Below are 13,374 nucleotides of genomic sequence, written 5' to 3'. Positions count from 1 at the left end.
TAAGACTAGTATTACTCCACTTTCCCATTGTTAAAGTTCTCTAAAGGGCTTACATTTATATCTTTCTGCACGCCCATAAAGCCTTTAAAAATCATTGCAGCAATTTGTCAAATACATCAGAAAAGTTCATCAGCTATTTCAGGTCACTCAAATGCTGCATCATCTCCAGGCTTTTGCATGAGATAAAGGTGCTGCAATTCTTCTCCAAACTCAGGTTCCACACTTCACTGAATTAAAAGCATAAAAAGCCAGTTTCAGGGTGGGAAGCCTCTACAGCTCAGACCTTGCCCTCAAGCCATACTGCAGCTCCTGACTGAGGCACTGCTGGATTCAATGCCATCAGGAGATCCACATCAAACTGGCATTTTCAACGGCAGTCAGCAAACTGGGAGTCAGCAAATCCACAGGGCACAGCTGTGCGGTTCCAGGTAAAAGCCACCTAAGGGAGCTGACAGATCCAGTCTGTACTATAAACAACTTCAGAGTGACTTGTGTCATACAGGTGAAAGGAACGTTAAAGGACTCTAATTTGGGCATGACACTGTGGGAAGGAAAAAGTGCAACCACCAAAACCAAGGAGAGATGAAAGTGCCCGGTGGTGGTGCTGTTAATGCAGCCTTCCAGAAACAACCAAAGGATTCTGTTGGAGTGGAAATCCTCCCATCCTTCACCTGAAACAATAAATACAACTTATGGTTTTCACTCCTAGTCCTGCCAACAGGATGCCTAGAGCATCTAGCCTCCCTGCACCTATGTCAAGCAATCCAAGGGCAGATGCTGGTGATCCTGCTGGAGGAATGCACCAACAATCTCCAGTTCAGTAAGCGACAATATACTAAAATGTGCTCTGTAGCCTCAAGGGCATCTCTTACTAACTGCAGTAAAACTTGTACAGGTCAACAAAGATACTTACTGTTTTAAGCAAAGTATGTGCAGTGACTTGAAATGACCAGGGCCAATGACAAAAAATTAAAGAATGCAGGATTTGTGTTACTGGGAGCACCTCAAAGCAAGGCTGCTTGTCTCAGTCTGGAAGTATGAATACATACCAGAGATGACAGAAAGAAAAAAAGAAAAAATACATGGAGAACCCTGTCCACTGAAGCACAGGCTCACAAATCCAGGACCCAAACAATGAAACACATTCACAGACAAGGTTTGCAGGGACTTCCAGATGTTGTCTAGTCCAGTGCTCCTGCTCCACATATGGTCAGAAAGACTTCCCCAAAGGAGTCCCTTTGTTCCAATTGCTGTACTTGAATTAGAAGAAGGAAGAGCAGCAGTACCAATTCTTCTTTGTTCCAAAATAATGTTTAAGCACATATTTTATGATTATTTTAATCCAGTTCTGATGAATTCCCAGGCACTGCTGAAGATCACAATCAATATTTTTTGTTCCGATACTGTTTTCTCAACACAACAGTTTTTCTTACTAACAGCATCAGTACTGTAAGAACACAACAGAACAAGGAAATCGATATGGTAGAGTATACAAATAACCAAAAATCACAACAGTTGGGGTAGGGGTTGCATCTCCTCTGTGATTTCACTCTTGTACTCAAAATAGTTATTGTATCTTCTGTGGCGTGAAAGTTATGTGTTCCTTAAAAATGTGAAGCATTCAAGAGACCATCAGAATTCAAAAATACAGCAACTGGCTGGCTGCAATGCCATTGTTCTCTTGAAACTAACTCAAAGAGCTGATGGAGATGCAAAATACAAGCAATCATGATAATATATGAAGAAAGTGTGAAGAAGTTTATAAAAATGGCATTTTAGCATAGATGGGGGCTACACTTAACACAGGAGGAAGTTCGTAAGGTCTGTCTCTAAAGGAACAGGTAATGAGCAGTAACAGGCAGACAACCACATGAAGCTTCAGCAAAGGGGAAACTTGAGAACTGAGCTACAAGCACATTAAAAAAAACATGCAGTGTTTTCACATACTAAAGTCCTTGACTAGGTCCTCAAGAAAGAACTGACCAAGCTCACAAGAGCAGGATGGTGACCAGCAGTTAGAAAAATTAAAGTGAAAAAAAGTGGCATGCAGGAACTACTGTAACAAAATGGTTTGGTTTAAAATGATTTCAGACACAGAGCAACTAGTCATCACCTGATTAGAATGCAACATATGTTCCATTAGGCAGAGCTACCAAACGTCTGTACACTCAGCTGCACTGGGGATAATAAGCTCCCATTTGCTATAGGCACTGTGTGTTCTTTTCGTTTTACTTCTAGTGGCAATTAACCTCCCTGTTATTAAGAAAATTGAGCTAAAAGTGGAAGACAAACACACTCATTTGCAACACTGAAGAAACAAGATTCTTTTACATTCACCCATTTCTTCAAACATGTCTTTACCTCTGAAGCTCTTTTAGATACAATGAAATAAATCAAACCTTCCTCCTAAATTATTATTTCCCAAACTTCCCAGGCAGAAAACCCCCACAACTCCCACAGCTGCTTTTACGTGTGTGGGCTTCCTTTCTGCCACTCTGTCTCCTTGGAGTTTGCATTCCCACTGTAAGCTGTGGCCTCTGATTTGTGACCGCTCCCCTAAATCTTGCTACTGGAGATAACAAAAAATTAAAATAAGTATCTGCCTTAGCATATGATCTCTAAAAAGCAAAGGTATTTCCTCTAACAAAGATTTTTTAACTCTCTCTCACATACACCTAGAAGCAGAGAGAACATAGCATTGTTGCACCGAACATTTAAATGCACCTCAGCAATGCAAAGTAGCAGACAAGGCAACTCACCCCCTGTTAAAGCAAAGATCATCCAGTTCAAACAATCAAGGAAAGTTTTTACCCTCCAACCTTGAAAAAAAATCTATCATAATTTCTTTCTCAGTTGGGAGATGGAACAAAAAGCAGCCGAGATACTTGAGACTGCATGAGAGCAGTGCAGCAGCTGCAGAGCACATAGTGGTTACCTGCCAGAGGGGGTGACAGTGTAGAAAGAAAAATGAAGAACGAGCAGTTTATTTTACAGTAGAGGGTGAGAGGTCACAGGGTGTGCAGAGCCAGGAATGCTATAAACCCCTGTGATCTTTGCCCAATGTAAAGGCAAAACAACCTGCCATATCCTACTGGGATTGTGCTGGACGTTCTAGTTACAGGAGAGAACACAACATGGAATTTGCACAACCACCTGGCTTTTGACAATGTCCCTTGACCACAAAGAGCACAAGCAGCAGCGTGTGTTTTGACCAGCGCTCAGCTGACCTCATCTTCTGACTGCAATCGCCGGCACACAGAACTGCACATTACTTAATTTGCTCTTGCACAGGTGTTCTTTTCCCCTCTATTTTTCTTCTAACCTGAGTCTACAGCGGAGTTCCTGGGCTGTGACATACCAGTGTTCTGCACTCTGGATGCATCATCTTTGCTGTCAGGTACAACACCGGAGCAAGATGACATTTGTCAGTGCCATAAGGAAGAATGAGGTGACTTTGGCTGTACAGACAGAAAAGTTTGAGGTTTTCGAATGAAAGAGCTAGAAGTACATGCATGATTCAAGCAGTCTCTGCATACACGATACAAAAGCAAACTGAGGTGAACACCACTCAGGTCACAGACTTCTGTGATAGGATTTTCTGAGCTAAGCAAAAATCTAAAGAATCCATTTTATGGTTGCTGGTAGACAGCTGTAGCACTGGCAATCATTCAATTAGAGACAATGGACAAGGCCTTTTGAATAATCACAGGTGAAACATCCAGAAGACCCTGCACAGGTGTGGCCCCCACAGCTCGCAATACTAAGATTCCCAGACATTTTTGGCAGCTTTTTAAAAGTTCCATTTTATGTAAGGGAATTAAAACAAAAATCCATTAGTAACAACTGGCAGAAAAATACTGTTCAGAGACATAACCGGCCTCCACTGAACAACCCAATCCATGTCTGTTCCTGCATCTGAAACAGCAGATTTTCCTGGGGCAGATTATGGTAACCTTTGCTCATTTGTGTTGCCTATATTTGGATGCATGAAGCGTGTTAGTTCAGAACTTGTCAGGGCTTGTAGACTTGCAGAAGAGTTCTTTGGACTTCGTCCCTGGGCTGGCTGGGAACTCGGATGAAAGGCTTGGAAGCAAAAGAAGGAAAGCAGTTAGGAGATCCGACTTGCAGAATGGGACAGGCTGTCCAGCATCAGTCTCTACAGAGACACAAATCCCATATTTTTTTCACCTTTTCTCCTTTCACAGAATGTGTAGTAAATTGTACTGCAAATTACAGTTTATTCTTTGAACCAAAAAATGCTTTGGATGTTTAATGGCTCACTATAGTTGCAACTTCTGTGCTTTGTTTGAAGCATAATGCATTTTTCTTGGATGTTCTATTTTTCTCTGCATCCTTGTTTGTAAGGGGACATTCCAGCCTTGTGTAACTACCTCCTAGAAGCAAATATTAGTCCTCAGAAAGTAAACACAGATTATACATTGTACACTGGCCCAAGTGACTGGAATAGAAATACCTTTTAAGATTAAGGCCTGAGTAATAGAGTCTCATTGGCATCAGCAGGACAGCAACATGAGGCCTGTCCTCATTCACCTCGAGACAACTATTTCTGGCACAGGGTCCTCCTGTTCTCTTCACAAAAAACACTTTAGTAAAACATCTTTGAATAATTTTCAGCACAGAGATGAAACAACTGAGGAGGAGCAGAAAAGTCCAAGGCCCTCCATGACAAGCACATCAAACTTGAGAAACTGGAGCTGTTGCAACTCTACAAACTCAGAAGGCTCCTACCGCAAGAAAGAAGAACCTAACTTGTTAAAGCAATTTTTATTTAAGTATTGGGAGGGAAACTTCCATATCATGAGTAAAAAGACTATAGAGCTGAATGCCATTAAAAAAAGTCAGGAAGATGGGCTCTCTGTGCAAAGACAGCAGTTTCTGATGGAAAGGGGAAGCAAGGGGTTTCATAACATACTCCCTTTCAAATAAAAAAATGAAAGGCTAGTTAACTGCAGCAGATGTCGGAATCTCTAATACAGTCAAAAGAACACACACGCAAAAAAGGCGAACTAAGAGAACGCAACCTACAATGGAATAAATTCATTCACAGCAGAGACAGAATAAGACTGCTTTTATGAAAATTACAAAGAAACATGATACAACAAAAATAGGGTGTGGGGAATTTTCCACTAAGATTAAAAATGAAGAATAACAACAACAAAAAAAAAATTCACTTTTTGAACACCAATATTATTCAAACACATCCGAAGTTTCAACCTAGGTTTTTTCTCTTATACATGGGAAACACTGCTAAAGTGAATCTTCAAGAGTGAGAAGGCACCATGAACTGTTGGCTGATGCCTTTAATGCACACTCAAGAATAAAGAAATGGTCTGGTATGATCCAAAAAATCATTAAGTGTTTATATATATTCATATATCTTTTCATAAAAAAACCCAAAAGAAAACAAGAAAAAAACAAAGGCGGCAACAAGTCATTACTTCAGTGCCAAAAATGTACTTTTGTCTGGCTGACTCACTCATTAAGATAATTTCTCACTTAGATCTGTATGGTATTTTTTTATACAGTGGTGAAAGTGGGTGATTTTGTGTCACTGCATTCCATATTAGATTGGTAAACCAAGCATTTTCTAGGTTCTGAGAAGCCAATCCTATGAAGTATTCCTAAAACCTATGCAAATGGAACAATTAAATGCGCTGTCTAGAATGGAATACTCATCTGTATAGTGTGGCAATTCCACTGGATTCGGTTTGATATGTAATGTCTTGTAGCAGATGTTATAAGAAAAATAACTTTTGCTTTTTGAATTACCTCACTGAGGCCATTAATGCTGTTCTAGAGTTGGTTTTCTGGAGATGGATGACACTTCACTGCTGTCCAAAATGAGTTTGAACCTTAACCCTCCAGAGTTTGTTCACTTTGTTGTTTATATTATTGCACTAGCTGCTAAAGTCTTATATCTTCCTATATAAATCTAATTGTTCAGAGTGCAGATTCTATATTTAGATAATGAACTGTATGAAATAAATAAAATAAGGGGATTTCCTGTCAGAGTTGCTGATATGTTGAACATCTTAATTATTTCTAAAGTAAACAGTTTTGGTGTGTATTCTTAAAAACCTATGGTCATTCAGCATAAAAGCCTTGACATAATACTTTAAGAATGGATCCGTTTTCCTTCTCAAAAATGCATTGAAGAATTGGTTTAAATACAGAATCTGTGAGGCTTCCTACAAATTCATCTAAATCGTAATACAAACACAGTTTGTAATTCAGATAATATAGAAAGTTCTCTAGTGTCCATTGAAGTAAGGTCCCCAAAATGCAGTCTGTTTTGTTTCTGAATGGGAAAACATTGCAAAACATTAAGCGGTTCCACTGGCAGAATAGGAGAACTGAGGAAAATGAGGTCTTCTCTCGTTATCTACACAATCCATGCTGTCGTCTGGGAAGGAAAAAAAAGGGTCAAAAAATGAGCAGGCAACACTTGCTAACTTTTTGGGTTTAAGTAAACAAACAGTTAAGATGATGCATGGTAGAATTATTAAAGAAAATTTCACTGTCACTTTTTTCTGCAACTCAAAAAGACAATGGAATAGGAAGTCTTAAATCATACCCCATTCAACAGGCATCACAGAAGCCCCTGACTGTTGTATGGAGATAGTTGTTCAGATGTCCATTTAAAACTGCTAAGAGTTGTACTGTGTAAATCCATATTCAGTGCTCTGAATTTCTGGAAATCGCTATTGCAGAGCATCAAACACGGAAATAAAAGGAATTCTGATTGAATACAGACCTGAGCCCCCACTCAGTCGACTGCTTGCATATGCACAGTGTGCGTATGTTTGTATTTATGTACAGACGTACACCAGCAAAGCTCAGGGACAGAATTATTTTCTAGTCAGAATCTGGGGATTTGGGAAACACAACAGTACAAATAATTTCAGTGTCTTCTAAACCAGGTTTTTCATTTCCCAAACTAGAACGATACGTGGAAAGTTTCACATCAACTTACCAACTTCTTCATCAAATGCATATATGGAAACCCAGCAAGTTTAAACTGGTGGGTGTTTTTCACATGGCCTACAGAGACCAGGTAATGCTACAGCAAATTAGTTCTGGTAGTCTGAGAACAGAATGGGAAATGTTAGGGAAAACTTTACCTTGGTCAGGAGGAGTGATTGTTATCATCTGTGCTGTAAATTCTTCATCAAAATACCTTGTATCTGTTTCAGATGTAACTTGTGGCTTAAACAGAGGTACAAGCTATGGAAAACAAACAAAAGAAAATACTGTCTGTTTACAGGGTCTTGAAGTACTGTTTGAAATGGGTAGAATTTGAAATAGTTTTAAGCTACAGTGCCTTTTCCTACATTCCCAATACAAGTTTAAAAATAATTTCATAAAGAAGGAACCATGAAGTACTTATTTAGGTGGTGTGCATTTGTCTTAAGGCAAATTGTACAACGAAAAAACTGGAATCCTAACATTTCTTCAAGTAACATGCTTACAAATGTTTAAAAATAATAGGATATCCAGGTTCCCCACCTCATTATGGAAATTGTCAACTGCACCTAATCAGATTTCATGCTTGAGGAGGATGAAAGTGAGTAAGAAAGATACTTAGTAAAACCAAACCGATCAGCTAGACGATATATCACCACAAGGGCTGTAATGCTCACCAAAAATATTCAGCTACAGAGCTCCTGTGCCCATGCAGTGCTGACTGAAATTTGCTGTAGGTATAACCAACTTGGGAAAATTTAGGATAAGGCAGCAGCTTTTACACTCCTAGTCCCCCAAAAGCAGTTCAGTGTCCACTCTGAACATAGAAAATCTGGAGTGCTTGGAAAAAAACCAACAAGCACACCTTGAGTTACATCATGAGTTGCACTATCTGGGTTTTATTCTTGACACTCGCTTGGGCAGGCAGGCTAGAAATTATCCATGTGTACCTAGGCAAGCTCTGGCAAAAGGAACTCCAGATGGAGCAGAGCTGCTTGACTGGGGCTGGAGGAAGAGTACGTCTGGGAAGTGGGGTGGCAGAGCTGGCTGCATACAGATGCACAGAGTTGGAAGACATACAATTTTGGAGGGCAGCAGAGCTGGGATTCAGGCCTCGCTCACCTCCCTGCTGCAGGATGCAGCGGCAAACAGAATGCAAACACTGTTCTTCAGCCTCCCACAGAGGACATGTAATAGCTCTCAGCACAGGGCTTCAGCTCGCCCACCACTGGGGTTAAGCATGGTCATCTTTTAATAGCACAGAGCCACATCAGGCAACAACTTGGGAGCGTGATTGAGAAAGTATATGGCTTCCAATCTCAAACTGCAGGGAGAGGTTTATCAAGGCAAATGGTAAATCGCTCCAACTGGAATTAAGCAGTGACCTCGAGACTGGCACTTTCGCTCTTACAGAAATAACACCACCACCACAGCCTTTTGGATCTGTTTTGCACACCTAACAGAATGTGGTCCTGTCTTAAAAACAGCAATCCAATGAAACTCCATTTTTAATGTAAAGACTTTTAAGAAATGTACTCTACACATATGGCACTATTTCCAAACACAAAGGAACATTTACTGTTTAAAATCAATCTTAATTTTTAAAGGGACATAAAAATTATGTTAATTATAAGAGAGCACAATTACAGTATAGATTCATCAATTTTAATTACTAATGATCCCTTGTGCCCAAGGCTGACTTAAAGAAGCCTGGCAAATGTTCTTGTCAAAATAATTAGGTCTTTAGAAGTGGTCTTTATGTCCTGAATTTAAGAAGGAAAAGGAAACAGGATATCCCAAAGTTGAGTCACTCTAAGACTCACAGCCCTCCTGGAGCTACTGAAGAACAAATGCTTCACATTGTAATGTTAATAACTCTATTCCAAATCAAGTCACAGCAGTACATTGTATGTAAAAAATCTGTGGAGGAGGAGCATTCCTTCTTCCCCATTTTGTATCTGTTCTCTTTCTTCTTATAGCAAGTTTCTGCATACTGCTTAAAGCAAACCTCTGTTTTAGACAAGCTGTGCAAGCTTGTATGTATCTGTTCTTTTAAACTAATGGTGGTTTTGGCACCCATAATGCTCCCAGTTGCTCTGGCTTGCAGTGCGCAGCACAGGGTGATTTAGAACTTGGGCACTGCAGCAGACACCTGAACTATGCACATCTGAACAACTCGGAGCAGCAATCCCGAGTCAGAACACATGTATAATGGGCTCGCCTTGCACTGCCTGTATCGTTTTCCCTTTTATTTTAGTAACTGTTAAAAGCAACTTGAGACACGTTATGATGCACCCACAAGACTTCTTTTTTTCCCCCAGCTGTCAAATTCAGAACATTATGCTGGAAACAGAGGGGAAGCCACAGAAAGCTTTAATGTTGGCTTTACCAAGCAAGTATGTTGTTTTACTGAAAAGCTGTCACTGCAGTATCTCTGCAGTTCGACTAGCAGAGAGGTGCCACTTGTATCCTCCCACTGTTGCAGACCACCATGGTACCTGCAAGCTTACAGTGGCTTAAGAGACAAAAGAAAAAGACCAGAAAAAGCATGTGATTAAAGTCTCATTGCATATGGTTTGCTTGTGGGTGGACGAAATACTTCACCACAGACAAGTAACTCATCCAGTAGAGTCTAATGAATATTTAAAATATTTGGGACAACCCCAGTTACCCAAAACTTAAAATTCACAGCCAAGCCATTGTTCCAAAAAGCTTAATTACAAAGTAAGTGTTCTCGATTACCCCAAGCCTATACCCATAAACATTCACCATTATCTGTAGATAGCAAGTAACCAAGCTGAGCACATGAACTCCTCTAGGCAGCTGACAAAATTCAGCTTTTGTCTGCTAGGCTACATTTCAGGTAAATGCTGCGAGATCCCATTTGGACCACCCAGAATGCAAGCAGCAATTATTCACAGGCTTTCTGAAATCTCTCCATTTGCACAGCGTGGCTATTTCAGACACACGCACTAAAAGGACAGGAGCAAAACCAGAACAGCCTCCTTGGCTATGCTGAGGTCAGAAACAGCCTCTATTTGCACACTGTTTTCTCCAAAATATCTAATGCTTGGAATTCCCTGGTTGTTTCCGCAACAATGTGAGTCAGTACTCCCATCAGACAATTTACGAAGGCTTTCTCACTTCTACTTTTAAATAAATTCCCTTCAGCTTGTGACTCCTCCTCCATTCAAGGAACCGGGACTACCATTGAATAACAAGTAACTAAAGAACATTTGAACCCCACTACCAACTTTTTATCTTAAGTTGCAAAAAAAATAGCAAACCCCCAAATATTCAGCAGCTTGTCAGCTGGGTGAAAATGGGGATAACCTGCTGTTTGGAACGGTAATTCAGATACAATTTCCCATTATACCAGATGACAAAATTCAGTATGACTGCCTCTTGCCCTCATGACCACATACGGCTCTCTCTCGAGGGATGCTTTGAAAGGACAGAGGTCTAAAAGCACAAAAACTTGGTTTATGATTTTTCAGTTCCCTTTAGCCACACAAATCTGTGAGGAAGCAAAAGAAGAGAAAGAAACAGAATACCCTGTCCAATGCCTGGGTACAACTACAAAATCTTCACACTGCAAAGTGGAAATCAGAGGCGCTAGGCTCCATTTTTCTAAGGATACAACCAGTGCTAACAGATCACAGTTTTACCAAAATAATCCAAATAATTACAACTCAGACTCTGCTAAATTTCTTACCTAGTACCAACAACTGGAGAAAGAACTAAAAGTGTATTTAGAGATCAAATGAGATTTGATATTGCACAGGCTGCCGGGAGGAGGAAAAATTGGGAAAAGCTGGGATTGAGTGAGTTCATGTGGCACCAGCACATGGGAGCCTTGCAACAGACTCACATTATGCTTAGCTGCATTTCACATGAGCCTTATGGAAAATGTGACTGGTGAGAATCAAGGGGGAAAGGGCAACAACAGATTGCCCTGAGAACACAAAGCAGAGCATCCTGGAGGAGTGAAGTTACATGAACGAAGGGGCAGTGAGGCATAGACAGATGATGAAACACTCATACCAAAAGGGCTGGGCTCTTTGACTCCAGAGGCTCTCACTGGAAAGCCTAAAAACTCATTGGGTCTCAAGGAAAACCAGTGACAAATGCCATGAAGTGCAGAGACTTCACATCAGCCCTCTGTCACTAAAACAAAAAAATACTAAGATTTGGATTGACATAAAAGCCTGCACTTCTCTGCACTTGCCTATTCAGTCTAATTTAATCATGTGAGACAAGAAAAATGCAAAGGGAAAAAGCAGCCCAACCACCACTACTGCTTCTAGGAATAGTTGCTTCAGATGCTCAGGAATCAACAGCAACTCCTGGGCTCACAGGAGGTATGTCAGTTAATAGCAAGGAATGGGAACAACAATTACAGGAAAATGAAAAGCTTACATACTGTCTAAATATGGAAGCAACTTTGGTTACTTCTTATTTATGCAGTCACAGAAACAGGTATCTCATTGAGAGATACTTCTCTCATTGTGAAAAAAACCTTTGGTTCTGAATCAATCCTATTACAGTATTTTAAGAAACATGAAGCAATTTAGCCTTGTGAAAAAAAACAACAAAACAATTGCAAACCTCTTCTGTGAAGGACTTCTATGTACCTTACAGATGGCAACACAATTTGAAACAATCCGTATATCCACAGCTACAATTCACCTTGGGACAATTGTTGTATATACAAAAGTACCTTTTTCTCGTAGACGTCTTGCCAAACAATGCCAGCAAAGAATTTGTGCTGCATAATCTCCTTGGCATCATCAGGACCACCACCTAACCTGTGTGGGGCAAGAGAAGCAATCAAATGTTTGAGCACAGTTATTTAGCTCACACAACTTTTATTAAATGCTAATCAAGAAATTGTGAGTTTATATGAGAGATTTGGGAGAAGTTCTAGTATTTGCTTCATATTTGTGCAAGGGCCACAGGGTGGTCTCTTTTAGGTTTCTACACAGTTCCACGAGAAGACTTGAAACATGCTAACAAACAAAATTAGGATAGAACTCTCTTAAACAAGCCAACAAACAATCACAATTCAAAAGACCTGCCCTTCAGTAAAGATGCTGATCGAGACACCACAGCAATTCCTGCAAGTAAAAACCTCTGAGCCACACATCCTTTCTCTTGCTACATTAGCAAGTGACTACCCCTCACAATTTTTTAGAGCAATGATGCCAGCAGTAAAACTGAATTTGATTCTGAAGCACAAGAGAGGCAAGGATTTTTAAGACAAACTGATTTATGCAACCTGATTTAAATTTCCATTAAAGAAAAGAGTTGACATCTGCAGTGATAATATCACGTTGTATGCAAATCCTTCCCCCTCCTTGGCTTCACAAAAGCACAAAGGGTGGTTTATTGACTTAAGGTCTATCAAGATAAAGCACTTTTATTCCAAAATAAAACCGTCCACGCAGCTTATAGATGCAATCAGTTTGGTTGCAGTCTTGAGCTAACAGATGCTTAAATTTTGCTGTGGAGGCTAAAATGCTCCTGAAGAAGGCTGCACCACATCTGCAAGCAAAGGCATGCACAGAGAAAACATAAAATGTACCAAGTAATAAGCGGGAGATGTACTTTCAGGTAACAAGGTTAAGACGATGTTCAGGATTTTAACTACAAGAGGTGGCACCATGTTCATCCAGGTTGACCTCTAGAATCTGCCTGTTCTCTGATTCTTGATGCCACAGGCAAGTGAAGCATTATCCTGATTTTGAGAGCCTGGAACCATGGCTCTACCTGACCAAGGCCAGAGTTATACTGCTACAGAAAAAAAGGCCAAGGACTGTTCTTTGAACCTGAAGCTAAGGCTCTCGGTCAGGCCTCATCTGTGCTGCACAACAGCTGGCCCTAAATCGCCTTTGGGCCCCAAGGTAACCCTGCAGCCCTAGTGGCATGATTACTTGGGGATATAGGGGAAGTATAATGCAAAGGCTGTGCAAAAGCCCATCAAAATGGGGTTTTCACAGGTTGACACTAAACTGGGATGTAACTTGAAGGCACTGGACAGCACTGGATGGTCATTTAGCACAGAGGGGTCAAGTACAGTGACCAGCTGCCCATACTACCCAAGCACTGTCTTCAGAGAATGCAAACTGGCAGAGGCCACAGTTGTACCAGAGGGATCAAGCAGCAGAGATGCCTGGCAGTTCAGAGTCCATGCTTGCTTCCTGGCCCTCTTCTGTTTAGTGGCACAGCAACCTAAGGGGTTTGTTCCTTTATATTCCTTCAGGAAATGTGCAGTGGAACAGGTGCCCAGTCTCCAGTAGCAAAGTACTGGGGTGATGCTCTCCTTCCCCAGGTTAAGTTCTAAGACAGATGAACACAGGTTCATCCTAGAGTCCCAGAGGCCCAACGAAG

The 13,374-nt window shown here is 40.7% G+C and overlaps 1 protein-coding gene across 3 annotated transcripts in view; it reads right to left on the bottom strand.

Moving 5' to 3' along the window:
- Positions 1-5,072: 5,072 nt before the first annotated feature.
- The window catches only part of AKT1 (AKT serine/threonine kinase 1), a 73,149-nt gene continuing 64,847 nt past the window's right edge, over positions 5,073-13,374 (bottom strand). For all 3 annotated transcript variants that reach the window (XM_054161769.1, XM_054161768.1, XM_054161770.1), the window contains exons 12-14: positions 11,705-11,792; positions 7,143-7,245; positions 5,073-6,424 (exon numbers count right to left, since the gene is read on the bottom strand). In XM_054161769.1, coding sequence (XP_054017744.1) covers positions 6,345-6,424; positions 7,143-7,245; positions 11,705-11,792 — 271 coding nt within the window. In that variant the 3' untranslated portion in view covers positions 5,073-6,344. The remainder of the gene's footprint in view (positions 6,425-7,142; positions 7,246-11,704; positions 11,793-13,374) is intronic.

Source organism: Dryobates pubescens, chromosome 5 (assembly GCF_014839835.1).
Source record: "Dryobates pubescens isolate bDryPub1 chromosome 5, bDryPub1.pri, whole genome shotgun sequence".
In the NCBI taxonomy this organism is placed as follows: domain Eukaryota; kingdom Metazoa; phylum Chordata; class Aves; order Piciformes; family Picidae; genus Dryobates; species Dryobates pubescens.
This window is presented reverse-complemented; position numbering and strand designations above follow the sequence as displayed.